Raw genomic sequence first — 27,727 nt, 5'->3', positions numbered from 1 at the left:
TCAAATGAATTCATTCAATTCTTCGCACAAATACCGCTTATTCATTTCTGGTTTACGTCTAGGACCCTAGTATAGTACTATGTTCATCCTCTTCATGCATGTGCAGAATAGCAACTCCAACAAATACACATGAGAGACAGAGAGACAGAGAGATGTTGTTTTTATCTAAATCTAAATAATATGTGTGTTTCATTTGTGTTCACATTGGTGTCTTGGTTTCTGATAGTTTCGCATTTTCTGGTTCATTTTATTATATAAAATCATTGAATCGAAACAGTTTTAGTTTGCAATATCGTAACCATAGTATGAGCATCCACAGAAAAACTTGATCAATTGCCGCATCAATATAATACTATAACCATTGACTACGATTGCGTATTGATTCTCTTCTGGCCCAAACATCAAAGTTTAATTCAAATAATTTTTTCCGTTTTCACCATCACAATTCATTCGCGACCGCTATTCGCTCTCTCTTTCTCTCTCTCTCTCTCTCTACACACACACACACACACACACACACACGGAAACTATTCATTCTTGATTTCTTGGATCTTTCCCATTACTCTGGTTTTCGTATAAATACTATCGAGTCATAGACACACGAATGAATGAATGAATGAATAAATGAATGAATGAACAAGTTGAAATTTTTTCAATAAATTAACGTAAAATAAGATAAACAGAATCAATGATCAATGATTTTCAAGGGAAAATGAAAGAAAAGTGAAATGTGAATACCTTGTGACCAAATTCTATTACTATGTGACTGTTCAGTTTGTTTTGCTTTTGGTTGTGCCATACATTTGTTCACTATGTATTTATTTATTCGTTCATCGGCTCCAAATGTTTTCGAAAACGAATCAAAAAGTTTTTCCTCTCCTTCTGGTCGTCATTGAAATATTTGATTTGAGATAAAAGTTTTCATCTTATTTGTTTACTTCAAGTGCATTCATCTTCAACGGTGGTGGTGTTTGCATTGGACCAAATTCCATTTGGTCATAATCAATGTTGTCACCACTGTTTGAGTGAAATTCCATAGTCATCACAATACAAACAACACTTGAATCGGATGCTCAGATTTTCCTTTCATTCAAATGATGAAACCTTTTTTCAACTGTAAATTTACTGTCAGTTTAAATATTTGAATAGTCTCGCTTTCGCTCTTCATCTATTGAATGGCCAAAATTGGAGCCAATCAATTCAATTCAATTCCATTCAATTCCATTCCGTTTCGGTTGCAACCAATTTCAGCCCAGGTTAATGGGCTCCATAAAAGCAATAATAAATTGCTTGTTTGCCAAATTGCCGGCAATTTGCCACATAAAAATGGTAATAAAACAACAAAAACATGTAAATGAGAGGACAATTCATCACTTTGTGCTTTTGATTCTGTTTTTTTTCGCTTCATCTTCAACACGCATGGAGACCAACAATCACAAAATCAACGGCGACAATAAAAATGATGGAAAAAGCAACATCAATTCAATCAACGTTTCAAATTGCAAAGAATATTATTATATTCACTTTCAAGTGGAAACAATCACGACAAAAATGTAAGTCTTTTTTCCATTCCTTCATTCACAACATCAACGACAAAAGCCGTCAGCCAATGTATGATGTTCGTGTGGCCACATTGTAATCTATCCATGTGCATGCAAGAAAATTGAAAATTTCCATTTGTCAAAGCCGGTCTCGTGAAATTTTTATTTTCTCCCGTTCCATTTTCCAATTATTATTTGCCAGGATGGCCTAGTTTTTATTGCACACCTGTGATGTGTGCAATAAAAAGGTGTTGAAAGGTTTTCCCTTCATTCGTGATTATATTCTATAGACAAAAAAGAAGGAAACGAAATTGGTTTTCAATTACATAATCATACAATACAGTCAAGATGTATATAATTCAAATGGAGCGACAAAATGATCAAATCATCAGTCTCTCATTCACTAATGAAACCGGATATCCATACTATCTGAGTGTCGATTGTTTACGACATTCATGAGGATTGGCAAGTTCATTTCAAAAGAGAATTATATTCATCATCATCATTTGTCATATGGCATATATCATAATTTAGAATGGATCATTCAAACGAAATCAGTTTCGATAGTTCTATTTCTATTTTGACTCCTGCAATTTGTTTTCATTTCGATTTTTCCGAATAGATTCTAATTCGAGATAAATATTTTGTCCCTATAGGGACATTTTTGTTAGTTTTTCACTCTCACTCTCTATCTCTCTATTGTCATCATCATTAACTGGAAAAATAACACATTCATTGTTGCACAATCGAGCAACATTCAATGGAATGCGATTCCAAGAGAATGAAGAAGCCAAATATTGAAAAATGATTTCCAACAGATACATTGCACACAAACTGTTTACTCTCTGAACGATAAAATATTCGCTATTGATAGAGATGAAATGAAATGATGACCATTAATAGCAACAACAATGCCTATGGCTACCATATAAATCAATGCATGACTCAATAGTGATTCATATAAACCATAATCTAACCATTGATTCAATTGAATTTGTCGCTGCTCATCAATCATGATGCTCATTGTCCAAATTTTATCCGATTTTATGCCAATTGGTAATTTGTAAAGTACATACCAGTTTTGTAATAACATTCCAACATTTCAGCAATTAAATTCAATTATTCAATTATTCACTGTGTTTGGTTACATTATTGTGATGCAATTTCCGGAATGCATATTAATAATTCTGTTCACTGTATCATTCTCTCTTTTCAACAATGTATTGTTATAGTTATTGTTTTATTTGTTGTTCACGTTGATCATCATCATTATAATAATAACTCACGTGCCACTTTGTGCATTCATTCAGTCCGGTATCTTTGGACATAATGATCATCGAAAATGTGTTGATAGCTCAATGAGTAAAGCCAGAAACGTGAGAATAAGAATGAAATAATTTCAAATTCTTGTTAGGTTCACTAGAATAATGTTACACGAATCGATTCGTGTATGTTGGAATGGTGGACAAAACAAATTTCTCTTCATCTTTTTTAGGCACAAATCCGTATGATGATAATCGGATTTCTCATCACTTGGTACTATTGAGTTCATCAAACAATATTGCAACGAATCGAACACTCAATATCACAAGACAGATACCATGCTTACAAGTTCAATGTCAATATAGCGATATAATTTATATGACAAATTCCAGCAAATAAATCCTACAGCAAAAACATTACCAGTCAAATGTGTGTGTGTGTGTGTAATAAGAATCGGTGATGATTGATCGATGAATTTCTCTCTGTGCGTGTGTGTGTGTTGAAAATGTTCATTCATGTGTACAGTTTATGTGGACAATGTAAAATGGTGAACAGAAGAGGGGGGGGCTTGTTGGCCAGAAAATATCTAAATAACACAACCAGAATCTCAAGTTTTCGTAAATTTTTTTCGTCATCACTGTTGCTCCCTGCTACATAAGATTTATTGAGAAGAATTTTAATTTTTTTTCTTACTTTCATTTTGCACATCGTTTGTTGTTTCAAAAATGCAAAAGTTTTTTTTTCATTCATTCAAGTTCATTCATGGAATTTGTAAACAAAACTTTCACTATGATGACCACATATGGTGAGAGAGAGAGAGAGAGAGAGAGAGAGAGAGAGAGAGAGAGAGAGAGAGAGAGAGAGAGAGAGAGAGAGAGAGAGAGAGAGAGAGAGAGAGAGAGAGAGAGAGAGAGAGAGAGAGAGAGAGAGAGAGAGAGAGAGAGAGAGAGAGAGAGAGAGAGAGAAAGAGAGAGAGAAAAAAAAAAAAAAAGAGAGAGAGAGAGAGAGAGAGAGAGAGAGAGAGAGAGAGAGAGAGAGAGAGAGAGAGAGAGAGAGAGAGAGAGAGAAATGTCGGTTTTGTCTGGCAGAATATTCTATAACAATGTTTGTTTATCTATCGATTACACCTGTGTGTCTATCATGTATTCAAATTATTCCATAGTCAATCCATTAGGTTAGTTGGACCAAGTTATTCTCACAATGACCGATCAAGCATGGCACAGATGTTCGACAACAGAGTCAAATTCAATGTCAAAAACAAAACAAAAGAAAATAATAGAAAATGAATCATTCAACAAAATTTAAATTCAACAATGGAATCATATTGGTCAGTATTGCAACGTATTGCAATCGTCGGGCTTGAAAATTTTCATAAAGTCAAATTATAACAAAACAATTTAGCCAAGCGAATGATTGAATCATTGACCTTGAATCGACTAGTAAACAACATGCACTCACACAGTGTGAAATAAAGGGATTAATTCATGTAGAAATGAATTGCACTAGGATTTTATATGACACATGAAACATGAAACGGCTTGCATTCTTCGCCACATTATTCCTTGCGCTATTGTTGGTGGAATTTTTTACTTCTTGATTTACTCACTGTGTGTAGGTGATTATAATACAGAATATCATTATGGGCTTTTCATTTCTCTTTGTTGTTTCTGTCACCACCACCAGCATCATCATTGTAATTGTTGTTGTTTTTTTTCACTTGTCATCATATGATCTTTAAAATGGTTAAATGGTTGATGATGCTGGATAAATAACATCAACAAAAAAACGAGAAAAACAGTGGATAAATAAACAAATGTTGTTTGTTCGTTGGTTGCTTGAATTAATAATCGAATAATCACCAAAAAAGAGAAAAAAAAGATGCAACCAAACAAACACCCATACATGACAAAACTAAATCCCAGCAGTGAATGAATAGCATAATTTAATAATAGCACAATGAATGGCAAGAATTACAATTCTAAACAAACAGCCAACATGGTCCAAATGTTGCTAATCATGAACATCAAGTTAAAAACATGTGTGTATAGGCCGATAATTGATTACATATAAACTAAGGATTCCGCCCAACAAACTACATACCAAAAATTGGCTCACAACAGGAAACGGAACAAATATTTTTCAGTTCATGAAAATAAACAAAAAAATAGTAACATTCAATAATAATCATAATCAATTCTAATTTGACTAATTTAATATTTCTATTTAAAAGCTACAATGTTCATCAAATTATCTCATTTCTCAATTGAAAAAAATCCTTTTTCTACTTACATGAGATGGCCAAACAAGTCAATTTTTCAATGTTCTTCGAGATCATGGTGATGAATCCAATCTTCCACTATCACAATCATCTTGTCGTTATTCATAAATAAATATGAATAATGAATATAACCAGCATTTTCACATGATTCACTAACTAGCAAATAAACAATGATGATGATCGAAAGCCATGTTCAACCAATTTTGCAGTAATACAGATTTTGTCATCATTTATCAATCGAAACATTATTGTTCAGAATGAGTCATTTATTAGTCATCGATGCTGATTTTGACTCATTTCTCAGTATTACGTTTTTTGTTATCACCAATATTTTCTGTTTGTTGTTTCTCAGTTGATATACATGTGCATGTACACACACACACACACACACATTTGTGAATCGATTTTAAGCCCTCGAAATGGATATGGTGGATATGATTCATTCATTCATTCATGGATTCATCTGAAATAAAATGATTTCGTCGCAACGCATAACATCATTTCCATAGATAGATGGATAGATGGATTGATTCTTTTTTCCTAGAACCCAACGAGTTTTCTTTTGCTTGCTTTCTTTCCGGCAAAAGTTGGCCCAATTTTTTGTTTGTTTGTCTGCTCTATTGCTAATGATGAGTTGTAAGGTTCTGATTTCATTTCATTCCTATTTATATATTATCGGTGAATGAAAAATTCACCACACTTGTTGCCCATCACCTAACTTTGACATTATGATCCGATGATCGAATTATGTAACATGGATTATTACATGTGTCCGGAATATATACATGTAATAAAAGTTTAATTAGTCCTTAGTCATTAGTCATTAGTCATTTGTCTCTCACGCACACAGAGAATGAATTCAAATGTCAAAATGTCAAAATTATTGACGAAACTCATAAATTGCATGTCAATTATGGACTCGAATTAACCGGAATTCAATAGAATGAAGAGAACGAATTACATAATCACATGTTCGCTAGCTAATCATATAGTAGCAGTATGATGATGATGTAATTTTGGGCAATAAACTTTCTTGTCCTTTTGATTTATATTTGTCAGGGTTTTATTGATTGGTACGTATGTTATTGTGTTATATAACCGATAACCGATTCTCAGTTTTATGTTCGGGATCAAAATACTGACTACAGTACACACACACACACACACACACATAACATACAAACACAAAAATTGATGATCCAAAAAATAAAAGAAAACAGATTTGAAAAAACGCATGCGTTACGACCTATTCAACCAACTAACAGATCAACGAATCCGAAATGTACCGTTTGTGCGAGTGTTCATTTTTCCATTCGAATACTCTATGTGTGTCTGAAACATGCTGGCCAAGTTCTTTCTTCTTTTCATTGTTCCATAACCGGTTGTTGCGTTATCATGTTGTAAATTGAAAAATTTCGAACAAATAGTAACATTCTCTACTGTCTGGATCAATGTTTCTGTTGTGTTGGTTTGTTTGTTGCCTTTTGAAAATGATTATTCCTATAGAATGAATGAGAGTGATGATGAGAGAGTTACCTTACAAATTATTAGTCGACTTTGGCATTCAGGTTTTTTACGGTTCAATTTGATTCTCTATTCAATTTTTACTTCTTTTTTAATCATCGCTAATTCCAAATTCATAGTCACGAACAAAAGAATAATGATAATGAATTACTTTCTAACAAAACATTCAACTAGGCCTATCATATCGCCTTCTTTATTCACCATGTTTCACTGAGTTTGATTTGAATTTTTGTTTCGCTTTTTTCTCTTTTTAGAATCAAAAACAAGATTAAACACATAACATCATAGATGATTGTGGCCTGGTTCCAGAATTATTCATCCAAGCAAAAAATTGAACCAAACATTGAATGATCGAGATTCGTCGTTGACAACAAAAACAATTTTTCAAACTAAACAAAACAAAAAACAAAAGAAAACAAAAGAAAAGAAAAGAAAAGAAAAAATATGCCCGAACAAAGCAATGATTATCGTGTGGTTGTATTTGGCGCCGGTGGTGTTGGCAAATCAAGCCTTGTGTTACGGTTTGTGAAAGGTAAATATTTGCTTGTTAGTTGAATTGAATTTATGAATGGAAATCCATTAATTATTGAAAGGAACATTCCGTGATGCCTACATACCAACCATTGAAGATACATATCGTCAAGTGATATCGTGTAACAAGAACGTATGCACACTACAAATAACCGATACGACCGGTTCACATCAATTTCCCGCTATGCAACGTTTGAACATAACCAAAGGACATGCATTCATGCTTGTCTTTAGTGTTACATCCAAACAAAGTCTAGAGGAATTGAACCATATCTATCGAGAAATATTCGACACCAAACAAAATGATAATGACACAATACCATTAATTTTGGTAGGCAATAAATGTGATGAAGAAGGTCAACGAGAAGTGACCGCCGATTATGCTCAAGAATATTGTTCCAAAATATTAAAAGGATGTGGTTATATTGAAACTTCGGCTAAAACTGGCCATAATGTACACGAAGCGTTTCAGGTATTTCAATTACTAGTTACTAATCACTAATCACTAATTACTAATTACTTATCACTAATCATTCAATTTGATTTCACCTCCAACAATCATCATAGGAATTACTATCGATGGATAAAACAAGAAACATGTCGTTAAGAATGGATCTAAAAAAGACTAGGTCTCAGATACGAAAGGAAAAACTTAAAGGCCATTGCATAATGATGTGAATGGCAACATTTGTGAGAAGAAAACGAAAAATTGTGATCATTATCATCATCATACTCAGTCATCCAGTCATCATTGTTCAATTGATCATCAAAGGTATGATTACCTTTATATTGTATGCAACACAATCACCAAGTAACAAAACTCATTCTTCCACTCCATTCATTTGTAGATTTTTGACACATCAAACAAATTATATTTCAGTTTTGTACAGTTTTCTTGGTTCCTTCAATCAATGGATATGGAAATGGGTTTTTTTGCTGTCGAATCATCATGTTTCACACTCCCACACACAAACACATTCTTCACTCTCTCTGTCTGTCTCTGTCTCTCAAACAAATATGGAATGACGATGGATCCAAGATCATCATGTTTGATTTTGTTTCAATTTTCTTTTCTACTATTTTGCTTTGTACGATTTCGACTACTCAAATGCAAAAAACCATAGATCAAGCATACATAGCCATAACCAATGCAAGAGAGTGGTGGTTATTATTTAATATTTTTCTTTTGTTCATCATCGCCATTTCATGACGAGTGCACACACACGGCTGGCCTACCTGTGTGTAATACTCATCATATGTGGTTCCGGTTAATTCAGTTTTTCCAAGTCATTTTCTATTCAAACGAGTGACAAGTCATCGATAGTGGAATTTATCTTTTTCACTTTGTTTTTAATCTATCATCAGCCATTTTGTATTTGTCAATTTGATTAGGTCAATTTAATGAATCAACGATGAATGAATCAGACTTGAATTCATATTGGTGCTCCATTTTCATTCGAATTTTCAATAGATTCATCATCATAACATAACATAGACATTGTTTCACTAATTAATTTCATCATCAATTTCAATTAGTGGCTAATCGACAACATTGATGACCAAATCAGGAAACAATTCCATTTCATTCAAATAAACAACAAAGACCAAGTTTCGAGAAAATGATCGAACAAATTCATTGCAATTGTTTTTCATCATCATCAATCATCAATCATTTTAATTGGCTGAAACATGAAGAAAAGACAAACGTTTTTTCATTAACATTGTTTTCCATACATTTTATGCTTGTTGAATTTGTGCTTCACTGTTAAATTTTTATTTCGTTCATTTCTCCATTCATTGATGGCCACATCAATTATAAACTATCATCAACACAATTTTCTAGTTGCCATGACATGATACATCAGTTGCATCAGTTACATCAGTTACATATTTATGGACAATGAAAAATAACATTTATTACACTAACAGCCCCACTGTACACAATGAAATAATGCTCTACCGCAGAGATATATCTGTCTGTTTGTTAAATGTTTTCCATAATTTCAGATTTTATTCTATTTTCATCATCATCATCATCACTTTGTTGTAATGTCGTACAATGAAAGAAATAAAAGAAAAAAAAAGTTAAACGAAAAATTCAGTGTAAAATTCATCGATCAATGAATCGTAATTTTATCGGACGATCCGGTAAATTGATGAGTCGTGTTCGTTGTCCAATATCATAATGTGGACAACATTCCAGCCGAAATTGGTGAACAATATTGGCCAACAAAATGTATAGCTCAAGTTCGGCAATACGACGACCTAGACACATTCGTGTACCATGTCCAAACGGTATGTATAGATAACGATGGTGACGACTACGAGTTGATCCGATCCAACGATCTGGATCATAATCATTCGGCCGTGGATAATATGCCGCTTGACGGCATGCAACCTGATTCTGTGTTATAATCATCGTATCTTTTGGCACATGATAACCACCAATTATCATATCATTCGTCGCTAAACGTCCAACACCAATCGATATGGGTCGCAATCGTAGTGTTTCTTTCACGCATGCTTTCAACAATGGTGTATGGTTGAAATGTTGGGCTGAAATGAAAAGCCATTCAATTCAAATGAAATGGAATCAATTGCAATCATTCATTCAATCATCAATCATTTACCTTTAAAAAAGCCATCACTGCCTAAAACTTGATCAACTTCTTGAAATAATCGTTGTTGAAGGTTTGGATTTTTAGCCAAAAAATACAATGTAAAACCAGCTGTAATGGATGTTGTATCGATACCGGCGAAAACAAAATCCATTACGATTCCAAACAGATCTTTTCGTGTGATTTTTGGATCACGAATCAATTGGCCAACAATTGTTGTTGTTGTTGTTTTGCCTCCATTTCCGTCCAATTCTATCTGTTCGATTCGTTTGTTGAGATATTTTTCCACAACTTTGGCCATTAGATCTTGTCCTTCGACTAAACATTGATAATCTTTTGTAGCTCGTGATTGCCAACCATCATATAATTCGGTTCTCATTACAGCATACAGTGTTTTATGACCACCTTCAATCATGTTAGCGCCATCTTGATTGTTCCGATCTAAACATCCAATGCGAGCATCCAACATGATCGAACAAATACTTTCCAATGACCAACGATAAAGAAATTGTTGAAAATCATCGTCCAAATGGCCGGTTGATTCATCTCGTTCATATCGTATAGAGAGGATTAAGTCGCTAACAATTTCATTCAATTGTCGATCATAAACATGAATACAATTGGGACGAAGAAAATAATGTTTGAACAGATCACGTAAACGTTTCCATTCATCACCATTCTCTGGGAATATACCACCAGATTGATATCTGTCCGATCGTTCATGGCGATATTTGATCAATGCTCGATGACTACGACGATATGGATATTGTTGTTGTCGAAACATTGATTCCATATGATCTGGATCAAATAAATGTACAATCTTATGCTTTGCAGTGATCTCTTCACGTACAATTGTGCCATAATGTGTTAGATTATAATGACCATTTTCATACAAACGTTCAAGACTATATTGACCAATTATCGGTAGATATCGCCATAGATTACCTATTAATGGCAATGCTTTAGGACCGGGTATCTCTTTGAATGATTTCACTTGTTCTCGACCATCATCGATCACATTTGTAGTCGATGATAACGTCGATGATGATAATGACCCGAAACGACATTTTGAACCGAATCGTATTGAGATTTTCATTCTTATTCAAATTCCAGTAATCATAAGACAAAGTCGCACCAACAATGTGATCACATCATCATTATCAACGAGCTAAGAAACAAAAACTTGTTGAGAACACTAGACACACGCAAACACCATATTATATCCTCTGTTCAGTTTTGGAGAACAAAACAACAATAAAGCAAACCACCAGCTGGGTTTAGTTTTCAAAACATTCATGCTTCCAGCCAATCACTGGTTCATTCCAGTTTACAACACAGGTTGATGTTTATTTTTCATCATGAATCGAATATACAAAAAATGAACAAAACCAGCAAAACAAAAATATAAATCATTTATCATTTATTTACGATTAGTCGATGGACGGTCCTTTTTCTGCGCAAAATGTATCATGCATCACGTGTTCATTGTGATTTATGTGTAGAGTCAAGGTCAAGTAGAGAAAAAACAAGAAAAATTAAGATTGATAAATTGAAATGAATTGAAAGAGAAAACAACTCACATGATTATTGTTACCAGTGGCTAGTATATCGATTTTGATATGCACTAGAATGGCAGCCATTTCTAATTCTTCCGAGTGTTCATTTTTCAATCGCATACAGCGAAAACCTTGTCGAATGGCCATCAATGGATAGGTTCCATGACCAATTTGTGTGGGCTCACCAAATACATCCTCATCACATACGATGAATCGTATGAAAGCTAATTGTGGACAACGAACAGACAAGACAAACGATTGATTCCAATATGGATTCAAGCCATTATCATCTGTTTTGTAATGGAAATAAAGTCATCATCATCAATTCATCATATATCATATATGTAATCAACAATGACAACTTACTTATGGTGACTGTTTTGCATTTAGTTGAATCATATTCAGTGCCGATAATCTCCACTTCAACAAATGGACTTATAACACCACCACGACCACGAGATTTCGTTAGATGACGACCACAGATCACACGAACGGCCACGATCCATGTATCGACAGCTAATTTTGCCAGACAATTTGGATCATATGGAGTGAATGTCGGATCAAACATGAATTGCGGCCGTAGAATATAACCACATGCACCGTTCATTAATTGAAATTTTGCCTGATTCAATTGCATTGCACGATCTGGTGTCTGATAGTTAAGGGCGGCCAATTGTACGGAACAATTCCATAACTTGATTGGATCATAATTCGATGAATCAATACGGCTACCTTTTGGATAAACACGTGTAAATTGATTTATATTATAACCGATAAGCAATTTGCACATGTTTGTTGCTAGCCATTTTTCAATTTTCGTTTCCGATAATGAACTCATTTCGGTGCAATTTCCCATACGTTCAGGCACAAATGGCACAGCTCGACAATATATGATCAAATCGGATAATTCATGAGCAATACGGAAATTTTTCTCAATCACATAATCATTCGATCTACGTTTCATTATCAGGTCATCGGTGGTAGCCGAAGAAGCTTCTTGTAATTTTACAATCCAATCTTGTAATTCCTCTCGACTATCACTACCGATTCGGAGATATGGGAGCTGATTTCTGGTGGACGATCGACAAAAATCGATTTGAAAAGCATTTGAAATCGTTGTTGATCTAATCATTGTTATAGTTGCACCGGTCATGTTTACTGATCCTTTTGTCATCAGTTGTGGTTGTTGTTGTTGTTGTTGTAGCTGATCATTACCATTATTATCATGGTGAGTTATTGATATATCACCACCACCACCATCATCATAATTAGAACATTGAATAATTTCCTGTACGAAATTGGCCGGAAACCAATGCTGTTTTTTGCCACCATAGTCACCACGCCACCAACCACTTTCATGTTTAACGACATTGGTTATGATTGCATGTTTACAAAACGATAATTCATCAAATCGTTGGGCTCGATAATCATAAAGAGCTTTGACCATAAATGAGCGATTTTGAATGTCATCACGAGGAATGGTTGTTTGGAATGTATCCAAATAGCCAATGTCCGTTTCACAGGGTTCATGACCGATTTTGGTCACAATCTCCGGATTGATTGCTTTTCTCAACATCGTATTCTTATACAACGGTGTTCGATGATAATAGGCAATCAAATGGTTAAGTGTTTCGAATTTCTTCTGATGAATAACAAATAATCGACCTTCACGACGTATACGACAATGTTTGATTTTACCTTCAGCACGAAACGATATGGAAAAACATCGATCTTCTTGTTCACTGCGACGTACAAGAAATGCACCATCAAACCATACACGACGTAAGAGATCTTCAGCACGATCTTTACAAACTTGTGGATTAAACCATTCTTTGTCATCACAGTAAATGCAAGGCGGGACAGGTTCCGATAACAGTACGGTCATTTCTGGCGATTTCAATGGATTCGATTGATAATAAGTGACCAGATAGTAGAGTGTTTCAAACATGACCGAATCGATAAGATAATATTTAACTTTTCCTTGTGCAAAACGTTTCTCTTTGATACGACAATGATGCACTTTGCCATTATACCATAACGATAGTGTATAATCACCGATAAAAGTGCTGGAATCACGCACTAAAAATAATCCGTCCACTTTAGCCGGAATATCATGGATTAATTGTTCAGCCTGTTGACGGCCACCAGGTAAACGGCCATGGAACCATGGTTCATCAAAATGTAATTCATCCACAGAGAATGATTTCATTTTGGCCACCGTGAGTTGTACAGCATAACCATGATTATTTTGACCACTGAATGCGGCTAAATAATCGTAATGTTCATGATGATCTTTACGCAGTAATGGTTGCTCATCATCGTCATCATCATCATCGCCAAAATTCAAATCAATCAGATTTCCAGTGGTAACGTGATCACTACTATTCATTGGATTCTCTTCGAAATAATGTAGCACATTTGTCTGTGTAAGCATCAAATAGAATGGTCGCCATTCTTTTGTTTCATCAGCTAGACCGTCACATTCCAGATAAATTCGACCACTTTTGATTGAATTTGCCGGATCGAAATCGATATTTTCGGTGACAGTTTCAATGGTATCCTGATTTGAAACTGTTGATTCTGGCAATTTTTTATGTTTAATAATAATCTTTCGTTTCAATTGATTCGGTGAGGGCATTTCACGGTCATTTTTGTCCAATGGTTTCGAAAGCAGATTATGGCCGAATATCTCGCAAAAAATATTGGCCATATAACGTTGCTGTGGCAATGAACAATGATTTTCCACCGATAATATGATTGGATATTCATTCGTGATGAATGCATGTTCATTGATGGTCCGTATCACATCAATGAAATTGATTTTCGATGTCAATGTATGGCCATGATATATCACAGGTTTACCATCGGGACCATCCCAACAATCGACTTGAAAGAAATTTATAATTTGTTTCAGTCAACAAATTGAAGAAATGCAAGATACTCACTTTCAATACATCGACAACCCATGCGTAATGCACGAGCATAACAATCAACCGAACTTTCTGATCGTACTTGATCACCAGTAAGATATGTATTGTGTGATGATGCTATCCAATAATGCGTCAATGGCCGATCCATGTCATTAGTGACAGTTGAATTTGTTTGTTGTTCCCATAATTCATTTGTTTTGCAGAATAGAAAACTAATGAATTCTTGTGCATTCAGATATGGTGGTTGGATTTGCAAACGTGAATTGTTTGCATAGAAATATGACCGCAATAATCTGGTAATCAATGATGGACATAGGTTCTCATTATCATTATCATTGTGAGCATCGGATGAAGAGGCACTATTCTCGTGTTGCTCATCCATTAAAAACCGATATAGATTACGATCGGTGATTCGTGAATCAATTAAATCTACATCTTTCTGTGTCTCGTCATCATGGTCAAAATAATCGAGAAACAATTCGACCAGGATTCTATCATCGAATAATAAACGTTCATAGAATGCCTGACGAAATTTTCGCCACGATAATGACCCTGATCGATTGATATCCAGTTCAAGGAAGAATTTCTTCAACTGTTGTGTCGATATTTTATAGCTATTTCGATGTAGAAATGATTTCAGATCTTTCATTTTGATTTCATCACATGATGTTAGATCACCGTCAACATTACTGATCTCTTTACGTAGCCAGACATCCATCTGTTGTTCATGTGGAGCGTTCAATGAATCTTGCGTCAAAAATCGAAGGCCACGAATCCATTGTTCACATTCGGTCGATGATGATGCAGCACATGTTAATGTTTTCAGATTGAAGCCAGCTCCATAATAAACGATAAAACATTGATTTCGTTCCCATTTCCTTACCAGATCAGTACCAGCATCGTTTATGAAGATGCCATTTGTTGTTGTATCAAGAATCCATTGATCCATATCAGATGTTTTTCCTAGACCAAGTCGAATTTCTTTAATTTCTCGAAGGTCTAAAATTCCTCGAATCATGGACGATGGACCATTTTGATTGGATGCCAAAGCAAACCACATCAACTGACGTGTATCCAACCGTACACGGAAATATTTTCGCTCAATTTTGGGACATTTACGCTTGAAATGTGTCAATGTTGCTCCCTGTTCTAGACGATGAATGATATGTTCCAATTCTTTATTCACATTGCCATTCTTGCTATTCAAAATCGTTGGATTCATTTGGAATTTATTCGAATCTGATTCGTTGGTTGTCATTTTTCGATCGGTGGCGAGAGAATTTTCGATTTCGAATATGATTTGATATGATGTGAAATAGAATATTATTAATAGTCATTCATTTGATATGTTGTAGTTGAATACTGAATTTACACATTTACATTAGGAAGAATACAATATACAACTATTATGATTATGATTATGATGATGATGATTAAGGCACACAAACATCATCAGATCAGATATGTTCATTCTTCGAAAAAAACAAAATACAAAATACAAAATACAAATTGACAGTAAATGGAAAATGGATAAATATTCTCGAACGTTTTTTATGAACGGTTGAGACGAAGCAATATTATTGTGACTCAATTTTATTTGCTACTACTAATACACGAATACACTAATACACTCGTAGAGGGTTGAAATGGATAGCGGCAAACATGGATGGATATGATCATCATAGGTATGTGTTGTGAGTGATAGAATTCCTTTCAGCTTGACGATTACTATGTATTTTGGCCTGTCTAATGAAATAATCATTTTGTCTCATTTCATTTCATCTATTTTCTCCGATGTCGTTGTGTCACTAATCTAATCAATTTACTCATCTTACACAAAGTTGGATCATCGAGTGACTTTGACCATGACCATTTATGAAAATGGTGTGATGATGATAACCATTGATAGTTGGAGTGATTAAATTTTGGTGAGTTAAATTCGACAATTCTTACCTATCAGAAAACGATAGTCTTGTCTTAAAAGAATGAATTAGAATTATTACCTTGTTACCAACGTTTTCATGAAAAACATTGATTTCTTGACAACGTTCTGTGTGTTGTGGCGTGGGCGTTTATTTTGAATTTATTATTATTATTATTATTATTATTATTATTGTTTTATTTTTATTGTTTGTTCTGATTAACATTCTGTTTTTTGTCTGTTTGTCCATTACAGAGAAAGCAATTAAACTGTTTGAATCGCCGCCACCATCATCCATATACATCATCGTTGTCATTTTATTTAATTTTTTTGTTTGTTTTTACTTAATTTAATTTAATATTAATATTAATATATTGATATTGATTGATATATTGGAAATTTGACGATCCAAAGAAAATAAAGTCATCATTTCACCGAAAACAAAATTATCATCGATATCGAAGAAGAAATTATGCCGAATTTAATGAATAAAAATAACGATCATACGAATCAACAACAATCATCGTCATCATCACCACCGGCTACATTGTATATTGTTGATGGTGAATCATCATCGAGTCATCATAACAATAGACAATTAATGCATAGTGATACGACCGAAACAACATTTGATCCATCATCGCCATCATCATCAACCCTAACTAATATATTGAATAATAATAATAATAACAACCAACTTAATCGACGAATTAATCAACAACAATCAAGTTCAACCAGTGGTGGTGGTGGTGGTGGTGGTGGATATCAACAATTTGATCTATCCATTGATCATTTTCAGATTATTGATCCTAAAGGTAAATTTTGCTTTAGGCTGCTCAATTTTTTCATTCGATTCATTCAATCAGTGTGGGTGTAATTTTATGTTTGGATTTTATTGTTGATGTTTGCACCCGAATACACACACATTACCTACGTGTGTTATTTTTGAAATTTTTTTCTGTTCATTTTCTTATTTCACCTGAAATCAGTTGTTGTCGTTTTCAGTTCTGCTCATATTTCAAATACTGTATGTGTTTACGTGTTTATGTTTGTCTTCATAAAAAGTGAGAGAATACATGTCCTGTTTTTCCCTTCTTCATCTTATCCATCTCATTGCTCTTTTTTTTCAGCAAGTTTCTGAGCATCAGTAAAAAAATAAGAGATCGTCGTGCAACAGAAAGCGTGGCGTCAAATTTTTTTAATTTTAAGCACATAATGTGAAAAAATCGATGTTATGATTGATCCAAACAAATAAACCACAAAGAACAACTCCCACTTTTTTGTTGAAGAAATTGACCGGAATGATGAGCCAAAAAAATCATACAAATCTTGTTGATACAACAGAAACTATGATAACAAATAATAGTGATGATATGAATAAGAATAATGTGCCAAAAATTCATCCAAATCTACCGCCACCACCATCATCATCATTATCATTAGCGACAATTTCCCAACATTCATTCAGGAACAATATGAATGAAACTGGAGATGTTCAAGTTGGAATATCGAAATTGAAATTCAGTTATGAAGCATTTGACAAACAAGACGACGATGTTGATGATGACGATGATGATGATGAAATAATAATCGATAATAATGGAAAAGTGATGTTTTGTCATGAAAATGAATGTTTTCTAGTCCCGTCCAATACAACAGCAGTGATTCCCAATCTGAACGAAGCAAATGTTTCATCCATTCAAACCAATCATGCATCATCATCATCAACATCTCTTTTAGATGATGACATGGGTGGTGGTGGTGGTGGTAATGGTGGTCTTTATCATCATCAAAATTATTCAACATATAAACATGGCAAAAAGCTGTATAAACAATTTGACATATCCACTATATCGTCACCAACAACTGGAGATTTGTTTGCAGGTGTGTGAGTGAATGTGTGTTTGTGGTGTATGAATGTGACATATTGCTTTATTGAATTCATCATTCGCCACTATATCTGAAAGCGCAATTTTTCATCTTTTTGATTGTTGAATTTGTTCTCGAAGATTAATGTTTTGACTTTTTTCCTTTTCTTTTAGATATCGATGACAATGCCGTATCATCACATTATGAGGATTTTCAAACAATCGATTGGCAACGTGACATTGCCCGTGATCGTAATCGCCATCGTTACATTGTCCGTGCGAAAGATAATTCTTATTGTTCATTATTGAAATCAACACACGATGCATGGGCTGGTTGGCTTTGTGTATTAATGGTGGGAATCTTATCTGGTTTTGTTGCCGGCATCATTGATATTGGTGCCGGTTGGATGAAAGATCTCAAAGATGGCCTTTGTCCCGATGTTTTCTATTTGAATCGTGAACAATGTTGCTGGTCGGATAATAGTTCGGAATTTGAAGGTATTTTGTAAATGCAAGAAACTTTTCATTTTTTGATCGCTCGTTTCTTATGTACAGATAGTATATGGAGTGGTCATTGTGATCAATGGAAAACATGGCCAGAATTATTGGGACTTAGTCAACAACATTTTCCCATATTCAGCTATATTGTGTCGTATTTTTTCTACGTTTTTTGGGCATTATTTTTCTCATTCTTGGCCACCAGTTTCGTTCGTACATTTGCTCCGTATGCATGTGGTTCTGGTATACCGGAAATCAAAACAATATTGTCTGGTTTCATCATACACGGTTATCTTGGCAGTTGGACATTGACAGTCAAATCGATCGGCATGATGTTGACGGTTGCGGCTGGTTTATCGCTTGGAAAAGAAGGACCGCTTGTGCATTGTAGTTGTTGTATCGGTAATATAATATCCAGATTTTTCGATAAATATGGCAAAAATGAAGCGAAAAAGCGTGAAATACTTTCTGCTGCATCAGCCGCTGGTGTATCGGTTGCATTCGGTGCTCCTATCGGTGGTGTATTGTTTTCGCTTGAAGAAGTCAGTTATTACTTCCCATTGAAAACATTATGGAGAAGTTTTTTCTGTGCATTGGTTGCCGCATTCGTTTTACGGCTAATCAATCCATTTCGTAAGTCATGTCTAAGTGTTGCTGTTGTAGTAATTGTCAATTGATATTCATAGGAAATGAACATTTGGTCATGTTCTATATTGATTATGCAAGACCATGGATATTTTTCGAACTAATCGTATTCGTCATGTTGGGTGTGATTGGTGGCGTCATTGGCAATATATTCATCAAATCCAATCTAAAGTGGTGCCAACGACGAAAATATACTCGTCTGGGACAATATCCAATGTGGGAAGTGATGACCGTCACATTGATCACGGCAATGATTGCTTATCCCAATCCATATACACGTATGAATTCCTCGGATTTGATTAAATTATTATTCAGTTCATGTGGTATTGCCGATGAAACTCCTTTATGCGATTATTATCGTAATTATACCAATGTTAATCAACATGCCCAAATCGCCCAGGCTGGACCCGGCGTTTATACATCGGTCGCCCAATTATTTGCCGCATTGATTTTCAAACTCATCATTACGATATTTACGTTTGGTATAAAAGTTCCGGCCGGTCTATTCATTCCTTCATTGGCTATGGGCGCCATCATTGGTCGTATCGTTGGCATTACAATGGAACAGATTGCCTATAATTATCCCAAGTGGTGGTTCTTTCAGGATGCTTGTTCCAATCTGGGTGAAAGTTGTATGAGTCCAGGTAATAATCAGATCAGGCAAAATTTAGTCACTTGATTGAATGTTTTTGTTTTTTGTCTTCTCTCAATTCGAAAGGTTTATACGCAGTGGTTGGCGCTGCTGCCGTATTGGGTGGTGTAACGCGAATGACCGTTTCATTAGTGGTGATAATGTTCGAATTGACTGGAAATGTCAATTTTATCGTGCCATTGATGGCGGCTATAATGACTTCGAAATGGGTTGGTGATGCATTGGGCAAGCAAGGTGTTTATGATGCACATATCAGTTTGAATGGTTATCCATTCCTGGATAATAAAGAAGAATTTCCCTACACCACAACGGCATTGGATTCAATGCGACCTAAGCTAGGTGATCTACCATTAGCCGTGTTGACTGAAGATACAACCACTGTTGGTCAAGTATATCAATTATTACGATCCAACAATCATACCGGCTTTCCTGTGGTCGTATCCGAACAAAATAAGTACCTGGTCGGTTTCGTTACACGTCACGATCTGAATGTTGCATTGAATCAAGCCCGTAAAAATGAACAAGTATTCGAGGATTCCATTGTTTATTTTCGTAATTTTACGGCCGATGAAGAGACACGTTTCAAACAATATCGTCATGATGTTCGTTCTTCTCAATCATCTTCATTGGCACCATTAAATTTTCGACGAATTCTCGATCTAGCACCAATCACCGTTACAGATCAAACACCAATGGAAACAATTATCGATATGTTCCGCAAACTTGGCCTACGACAAGTTTTAGTCACACATAATGGGTAAGTTTTCTTTGCTTTCTTTTTTCCATTTACGATTGGCTAATTTGTTCATGTTTTTTTCCATTCAATTAGCATCCTTTTGGGCATCATAACCAAAAAAGATATACTTTTACATATTAAAGAATGTGAAGATATTCGTAAGCTGGAAAATATATCATCATCAAAAGGCTTGACATCGTTTCTAAGATGATTGTCATTTTAAACAATCCGATTTTATCAATCCCTTGTTATTTATTCACTGTTTGTTTATTTGTTTCCAATCAATTTTCTTTCTCATGATTTCATCAATGTTTGATCATTTGGATGGTAAAATTGTTGAACGTCGAAAAAAAATGATTTTATTCGAAAAAGAATTATTAAATGAAAATGAATAATGAATAATATCCAAAAGTCATAGAAAAAATGAAATTTGAAATTTGTCTTTTTCCCTCTTTATCCAATGATTGTAGGAGAGATGGCGATAAATCAATAATTGGCAATATGAGAAATGAGAAAATTTTGTTTGAAAAAATAGAGACAAATCCAATCTCATATCAAACATTTAATGGCCACAGCAAAAGAATGAACAAAATATTGATTGACCGTCATCATCCTCGACATGGCCATGATGAGCAATGTTTGCTGCTGGTATGGTCATTGTTTTGATTGATCCAGATCTAGTTGTCATAATGGCCATTGTTGATCCGTTTTTTGGTGCCACTTTATTTGGACATTTTATCTGTTGGTGATAATTCTGAAGATCAAGATGATGATGATGGTGGTGGTGGTGATGATGATGATCATAGACATGATGATCATCGTCAAATTCATCATCATCGTCGACGTCATCATCATCTTGTACGGTTGATTCATATCCACTTGATGCTGGTTGTCGTTGTACGACAAGGCCAACATTGCCAACAACAACACCTCCGCCATTTGATCCATAGCTGGGTGTGGAAACGGAGGATGTTTTCTTGGCAATGGATGAACATTCGCCTTCACTTATTGTTCCATGTCCACTAGTCGTAGTGGATGTTGTATTACGTTTCATTTTCTGTTCCATTTGCTGCTGTTTTGTCTGCTGTTGTTTCGGTTGTGATGAAATGGAATTTTTTCGTTCCATGCTACCCGTTTGTGATGGATCGGTGGCATTATTCGCTTCATTCATGGTTACAGTATCCATCATATCGCTGGTTTTATTTCCACGTTTTAAATGTTCAACAATTTCAGTCATACCATACGATTTTAATGATGATGAAGATGGTCGTGATTGTTGTTTTTGTTGTGGTGGCGCTGGTTGCTGCTGCTGTTGGGAGTGTAATTGAGATTGGCAGCTATCAATTAATTCTGATTTTCGATTACAATTTGTTTGCGAATGGTGATGATGTTGTTGATCTTTCGATGACGATGATGATGACGATACGGTTATTTTAGACAATTGTTGTAGGAATTGTTCTAATTTCAATTGTTTAGGCGGTTCTGCCATACGATTAAGCATCGTCGATGCTGATGATGATGTTGGTTGTGGTTCGCCGCAAACATTCGACATATCAATCGATTTATTATTATGAATAGCATCGCCATCATCACCATTACTATGATGATGATGGTGATTATGATCAATGTGATTAATGTTCAGCGACATTTCATTGCAACAATTCGACTGCTCATGTTTTCGATACGAATGACGTAGTGGTTTTTTTGGTCGTCCATTTTTGGGACTTAATTTCCACAGGTTATAGTATTCCTCATAGAAATCACTTTTTTTATCACCACAATCACTCAGCGTATCGCGACATTCATCATCGATTTGTTGATTACATTGTGCAAAACAATTATCATCCAAACATTTGAATCCCTGAAAGAGTATATCGATTATCGATTAATCAACAATAGTTCATCCTCAAAATGGCACTTACCATATCGAGCATACGTTTCGAGCCATTAGCACCGTTTAGATTGCAAGTTGTCGAAATCCATTGTTCGATACGATATTTTTTCTTTTCATTCAAACTATGTGAACATTGTTGTTGATTCAATTTTGTTAGATTTGGTCCATCAACCCAAAGCTCTTCACTCCATGTGGAACCATTTGGTTCATTCATTAGTGAACGTTTACGATTACGAATACGTTTGGCTAATTGTTTATGGTGATTATGGTGATGATAGTGATGTTGATCATCATTGCAATCATCATTACTCTCATCACAATTTCGTTTTGATTGTTTAATCATCATGCGTAATGATTCACGGCTACTGCTAGAATTTTTCGTTGACTTTGGTCTGATTGGATTACGTTTGGATTGTGAATGATGATGATGGTGAATACAACATCTATAATCACATTTTCTTTGTTGATGTTGTTGTTGTCGGTATTTATTTTTTTCCAATAAATTTCCATTCAAATTACGACATCGATCGCCATTTTGGCTTTCGTCCATTTCATCAATTTGTTGGCCAACCTCAGCACCATTGATTGATTGTGGACAATTGGCTGTGAATGATGATGAGCGTTGATCATGATGATCGCGAGAAATGACCGTATCGAATGATTGTTCGGATGATGATGCACAGCTCTGATCGACATCTTTGGATGCTGACAAATGATGAATAGAATATACAGAATATGTCAGCATCATATTTTTATTTTTATTGTTTAAAATTCTATCAGAAACGCATACTAACCATTTGATGATTTACATGTACATAATTTACATGAGGATTGTTTCGATTGTTGCTGATGATGATGGTTACCATTCAATTTCATAAGCCATTTTTTGGTCGATATCGATGCAATTAGATCGCATCGTTCCAACATTGTTTCTGGTCGGTGGCAATGTGGTTTCAGATTCGCCAATATGGTTAGACTGATTTGGTCTTTAGTGTTTTTTGATTTATGATCATTATTCGACAATGCTCGCATGAATAGATTGGCAATTTTAGATTTACTGAATGAAATTCATTGCAAAATATTTTTTAATTAAATTAAATTAGTTTTTCCATTACAAAAACAAAACTCTCACCTGAATGGAGCTAAATTTTGCTGCGCAAACAATGCAGCCATTATCAGATGTAATTGGGATGTAGATGATGAACATGATGATGGGGGTACATCGATCAGATAAAGTTTGCTGTGATTTTCGATTGCTGAATAGGTCAGAATTTTGAACCAAAAAAAAAAAAAAAAAAAATGAGAAAAAACCATTGGAAATTAGTCATTAGTCATTGATTTTGTTTTTATTGTCAAAGTTTAACTTTTTCAATTTTGTTCACAGTGTTTGCAGTTGCAGACCATCTCAATGTTTTGTGTTTTTTCTTGTGAAACGTTTAATTCTTTTTGTTTTGTTTGATTCTCATCGGCAATCATTCATTTTTTTTTTGCATTCACTAACTTGTGTCTATAAACCAATTCCTTGGGGATTTTGATTCTTTTTTTTTTCACTTGAACATCGACGGAATAAAGAAGAGAAAAATTTGATGTTGTGTTTGTGTTTGTGGGTTGTCAAACTCATACAAAATGAAAGCTTGAAAAAAATAAGCCAACAGTTTATTATCATCGAAAACAAACCGACAATCATCTGAAATCTATCTCTTTATGACGCTAAGCATTTGTGAGTAACTGCAATTTTTACACCCGCTTCTAAAGAAACGCATTTTGTGGTATGTAGATTTGACAATTTGACAAAGTTTTTTTTGATTGTTCTAGCTCAGCACACGTTGCTGCAGCTTTTGCATCCAATAGATGGTGCAGTCATTCAATAGAACATAGAAAGAATTCGAATTCGAATTTTTCGAATTGATTATTGTGATAATACATGTGTCACACATGATTTTCATTTTGTGTGCCTGTGTGAGTGTGTATTTGATGATGAAATCTTGCCTGAAGACTGCATTCATTGGAATGATTTTTTCTGTGTTTTTGTTCCCGTGATCTATGATTTACACATCGTTTGGTAAGTTATTTCGGTTATCGGTTATTTAACCTGATTATGCCTAAAATACCTGATAACTTTTTTCATTTAAAATAAAGAAAATGGAGCATTTACGATATGGCAGAATGCCATATCGGTTGACGATTCAATGTTGAGTGTCTTCATCCGATAAACCCACAAGGTTGTATTTAGTAGCTAGAATGAAATTATACAAATGTACGGCATTCAATTAAACCGAAAAACAAACAAACCAAATTTGTTTTTGCCATCTTTGATTGGAATTGATGACAACGAAATCTTAGCATATCAATGTTGATTATTCATAGATATGGATCTGTTCTAATGTTGGAAAAACAAAAACAATTTCTTCGACAATAATGTTGTCCATTTTTCAATTGTCTAATGTTGAATGCTGGATGTGCCATGCCGGCTATTCTCTATTTCTCTGTTCAGCGTATATGAAAGTATAATTAAAACTAATTGAATTATTCTGATTATTATCGTCCCAATTTATTCCTAGCAAATTCAATTTTCCATGTTCTAGTTGTCCTTATCGACATGATTCGATGACATTCTAATCAATTCTATTTTAGCATCACTTTTATTTATTTTGTTTCTTTTGTTTCTCTGTTCTGTTCTGGTCAATTTTCTTGTTCATTCTGTTCACTCTGTTTGTCTGTTTATCTGTTTATTTATATCCTTGGAGAGATCAGACTCAGCTACACGATTGAAACGATCGAATAGATAAATTAGTCGAATCTAGAATAGGAAAAAGGAAGCACTGAAGCGATCGAGGACGTTGACCACGTTGATCAAGCCGGCATTGTTGGATAGATTTAGTTTGTTTTTTCTACTTGCCTATAAGATTTTATTCCATTTCCAAGATCTTTTTTCAACTGCTTCAACATTGATTATTAATTGCTCACATCTTTCCTCTGAGTTTGAGTGAGAATAAAATCCATCATCGAATAAAAGTGAATATAAGTTCCATAACTTTATCCATACACACACACACACACACACTATACATACTAGATCGTTGAGATTCGAAGCTCAAATAATACATTTGGATTGCTACAAACACGTTTCAACATCAATTTTATGTGTGTCTATGATATATACACTAAACAATAATAAACGTGACAGAATTGGTGCCCGATACTCGACATTACTGTACCATAACTGCATGGACAATGTATAATAATCAAATGTGTGTGTTTGTGTGTGAAGACAATTTGACAATGTGTCTCATTCATACTATTATGGTTATGGTTCCATCAGTGCCAACCAGCACACCCTGAAAGAGATTAAGAATAAAACATGAACGAATGAATGTAACAATTGTTCCCCTATATAGTCATGTTTCAAGTAAAGATTTCGATGATGATGATGATGATAATGACCAGAATCATTGATACTGATGAATGGAATTCTTGTGCTTTTTATTTCATTTTAGAATCGTTTTGTTCAAAATGACCTTACATTTGGATTTACTTTTCTTTTTCCATTTTCCTGTAGAATTCCGATTTTAGTGTATTTGAATGGATAGGAAAAAGTCATTTTCAATCCAATAGAGTTGGGCAAAATTTAAAATTTTCCTGTTTCACTCAATTCACTGATTTGAAATAAAGCAGTGAAAAAATTGTTTGAATAAGCCGAAAAAAGAAAATTCGATTCAAATGGATCGATTTTTTTTAGTTCTCTCTCTCTCTCTCTCTTTGATCAAACTATTTATATGGAATCTGGTTAAAAGTAGGTGTAAATGAAGAATTCGGATCAGTATACACTGGGACCAACACAAGCACCAAGTCAAAGAATCACGAGTCGCTATCTTTAAACTTAGGGATGATATGTCTAAACGAATATTTATTACCGATTCTAATTCGAAACTCGTGTCGTTTTCGTTGTGTTTCACTTTTCGTACAACAAAAAAAGATCGTCTGTTTTGGGCCAATTGGCAAATAGAAAAAAATCTGGAATTTTTTTCAACCAAAACATAAACGAAAAAAGAAAATTGCCTTGCACAATATGCCACCAATTTTTAGATGTCGTTTTGAAAAATCATGGCCAACTGAAAATAAAAATAGAAAAATTGAACTAATTTATCTCTGTGCAAATTCCAAACAATCGGAAACCAAAACCAGAACGAGCAAGAAAACGAAAGCGAAGTGAAAAAATAATACGGGTGCCTGGTTAATGTTTTTGGTTGTTTTCAATGTTGTATCGACCTAGTCTTGAATGAAAATGAAGTATTTTCTGGATCTGAGAAACTGGATCTCAACTGATTCTTTTCTTTTGTTGTCGTCAAAGTCAAGGCAAAGTAGAGCATAATCGAGGCACCACTGTACTAAAAAATGATGCGGGCGTCAATGAACTCATTATAGTGATTGCACACACATTATTTACGGAAAGCCCGTCATGTCACACATGTATTTTTTGAAAGATTTTCACTCTCGTTCCGTTTCGTTTTCGGATAATATTCTTTCTCCACTACAATCGTGATGGTGATGATGAGGATAAGTTCGTTAAAAATGAAAGACATTGGTTGTACTTTGATGGAAAGAAAAAAAGAAATCTACAAAGTAATATGGCTTCTGCTGCTATGCTTGTTGCCGTTGTTCGATTTGGATCCAAATCCAGGCCTACCACACATCATCAACCAAACAATTCGGTTGATTATTGGTCATCTCTTACTCGCTAATTCAAATTTTTTGCTGAACAAAACAGTGATAAGAGTGAGTGAAGAAAAAAATGATTACGGGGGTGGATCTTTTCAGCGTTTGAATTAATTGATTCAATTAATTAGCCGTTCTGATCCATTGGCCTTCGAACGTTTGAATGTCTAGTAAAAGCAACAACAACAATAAAAAATTCCTTTAGCTTCGAACATTGTCCAAGTGTTTGTGTGTGAGTATTTACTACACTTGAATCGAATGAATAATTGGTTTATGGCGAAAGAAAAGAAAAGAAAGACGACTGAGAAAAATCGATTCGATACGGTTTATGACTTGAATACAAGCTTCACACACACGAATGAAAATTGGTTTCGATGGGGTTTGTTATTGTTGGGTGGAAAGGGATAATCACTACTACATTCGATGCAAGCTAAATTTGGCCGTTCTCATCTAATGATTCCGTCGTCGGTTGTTGTTGTTATGTAATTCAATTTCAGCTGTCACATTCATTTACAAAATACTTTTGCCATTTCTTACTCGAAACGATTTCAGAACA

At 34.6% G+C, this 27,727-nt stretch overlaps 5 protein-coding genes across 8 annotated transcripts in view; 2 read left to right on the top strand and 3 right to left on the bottom strand.

The window, feature by feature from the left end:
• Positions 1-173: 173 nt before the first annotated feature.
• Positions 174-9,234, top strand: LOC124497881 (GTP-binding protein Di-Ras2). Of its 2 annotated transcripts, XM_047061574.2 has the most exons (6): positions 174-1,329; positions 1,426-1,553; positions 6,861-7,138; positions 7,200-7,609; positions 7,705-7,909; positions 7,986-9,234. In XM_047061574.2, exons 3-5 carry the CDS (start codon positions 7,051-7,053, stop codon positions 7,813-7,815), a joined length of 609 nt encoding a protein of 202 aa, XP_046917530.1. In that variant the 5' UTR covers positions 174-1,329; positions 1,426-1,553; positions 6,861-7,050; the 3' UTR covers positions 7,816-7,909; positions 7,986-9,234. The 2 variants fall into 2 exon arrangements, with proteins under 2 accessions (XP_046917530.1, XP_046917522.1); XM_047061566.2 differs by having other exon boundaries at positions 174-1,553.
• LOC124497872 (cytochrome P450 302a1, mitochondrial) lies at positions 9,129-10,961 on the bottom strand. Its single transcript, XM_047061554.2, has 2 exons — positions 9,768-10,961; positions 9,129-9,693 (listed from the first exon to the last, which is right to left on the bottom strand). Exons 1-2 carry the CDS (start codon positions 10,849-10,851, stop codon positions 9,248-9,250), a joined length of 1,530 nt encoding a protein of 509 aa, XP_046917510.1. The 5' UTR covers positions 10,852-10,961; the 3' UTR covers positions 9,129-9,247.
• A 114-nt stretch (positions 10,962-11,075) lies between these two features.
• Positions 11,076-15,829, bottom strand: sl (small wing phospholipase C gamma 1). Its single transcript, XM_047061532.2, has 4 exons — positions 14,257-15,829; positions 11,678-14,197; positions 11,336-11,601; positions 11,076-11,208 (listed from the first exon to the last, which is right to left on the bottom strand). The coding sequence occupies exons 1-4, from the start codon at positions 15,497-15,499 to the stop codon at positions 11,176-11,178; spliced, it is 4,062 nt and encodes a 1,353-aa protein (XP_046917488.1). The 5' UTR covers positions 15,500-15,829; the 3' UTR covers positions 11,076-11,175.
• Positions 15,830-15,962: 133 nt separating this feature from the next.
• ClC-c (chloride channel protein 3) lies at positions 15,963-20,990 on the top strand. 2 transcript variants are annotated; one of them, XM_047061543.2, is made up of 7 exons: positions 15,963-16,169; positions 16,418-18,046; positions 18,205-18,528; positions 18,586-19,161; positions 19,215-19,817; positions 19,892-20,582; positions 20,655-20,990. In XM_047061543.2, the coding sequence occupies exons 2-7, from the start codon at positions 17,464-17,466 to the stop codon at positions 20,770-20,772; spliced, it is 2,895 nt and encodes a 964-aa protein (XP_046917499.1). In that variant the 5' UTR covers positions 15,963-16,169; positions 16,418-17,463; the 3' UTR covers positions 20,773-20,990. The 2 variants fall into 2 exon arrangements, with proteins under 2 accessions (XP_046917499.1, XP_075587327.1); XM_075731212.1 differs by having other exon boundaries at positions 15,965-16,169; positions 16,418-16,977.
• LOC124494436 (uncharacterized) overlaps positions 20,901-27,727 on the bottom strand; it is a 25,096-nt gene continuing 18,269 nt past the window's right edge. For both annotated transcript variants that reach the window (XM_075731211.1, XM_047057605.2), the window contains 4 exons: positions 23,588-23,711; positions 23,250-23,512; positions 22,484-23,160; positions 20,901-22,422 (listed from right to left, as the gene is read on the bottom strand). In XM_075731211.1, coding sequence (XP_075587326.1) covers positions 21,124-22,422; positions 22,484-23,160; positions 23,250-23,512; positions 23,588-23,711 — 2,363 coding nt within the window. In that variant the 3' untranslated portion in view covers positions 20,901-21,123. The remainder of the gene's footprint in view (positions 22,423-22,483; positions 23,161-23,249; positions 23,513-23,587; positions 23,712-27,727) is intronic.

This window comes from Dermatophagoides farinae, chromosome 5 (assembly GCF_024713945.1).
Source record: "Dermatophagoides farinae isolate YC_2012a chromosome 5, ASM2471394v1, whole genome shotgun sequence".
Classification (NCBI taxonomy): domain Eukaryota; kingdom Metazoa; phylum Arthropoda; class Arachnida; order Sarcoptiformes; family Pyroglyphidae; genus Dermatophagoides; species Dermatophagoides farinae.
This window is presented reverse-complemented; position numbering and strand designations above follow the sequence as displayed.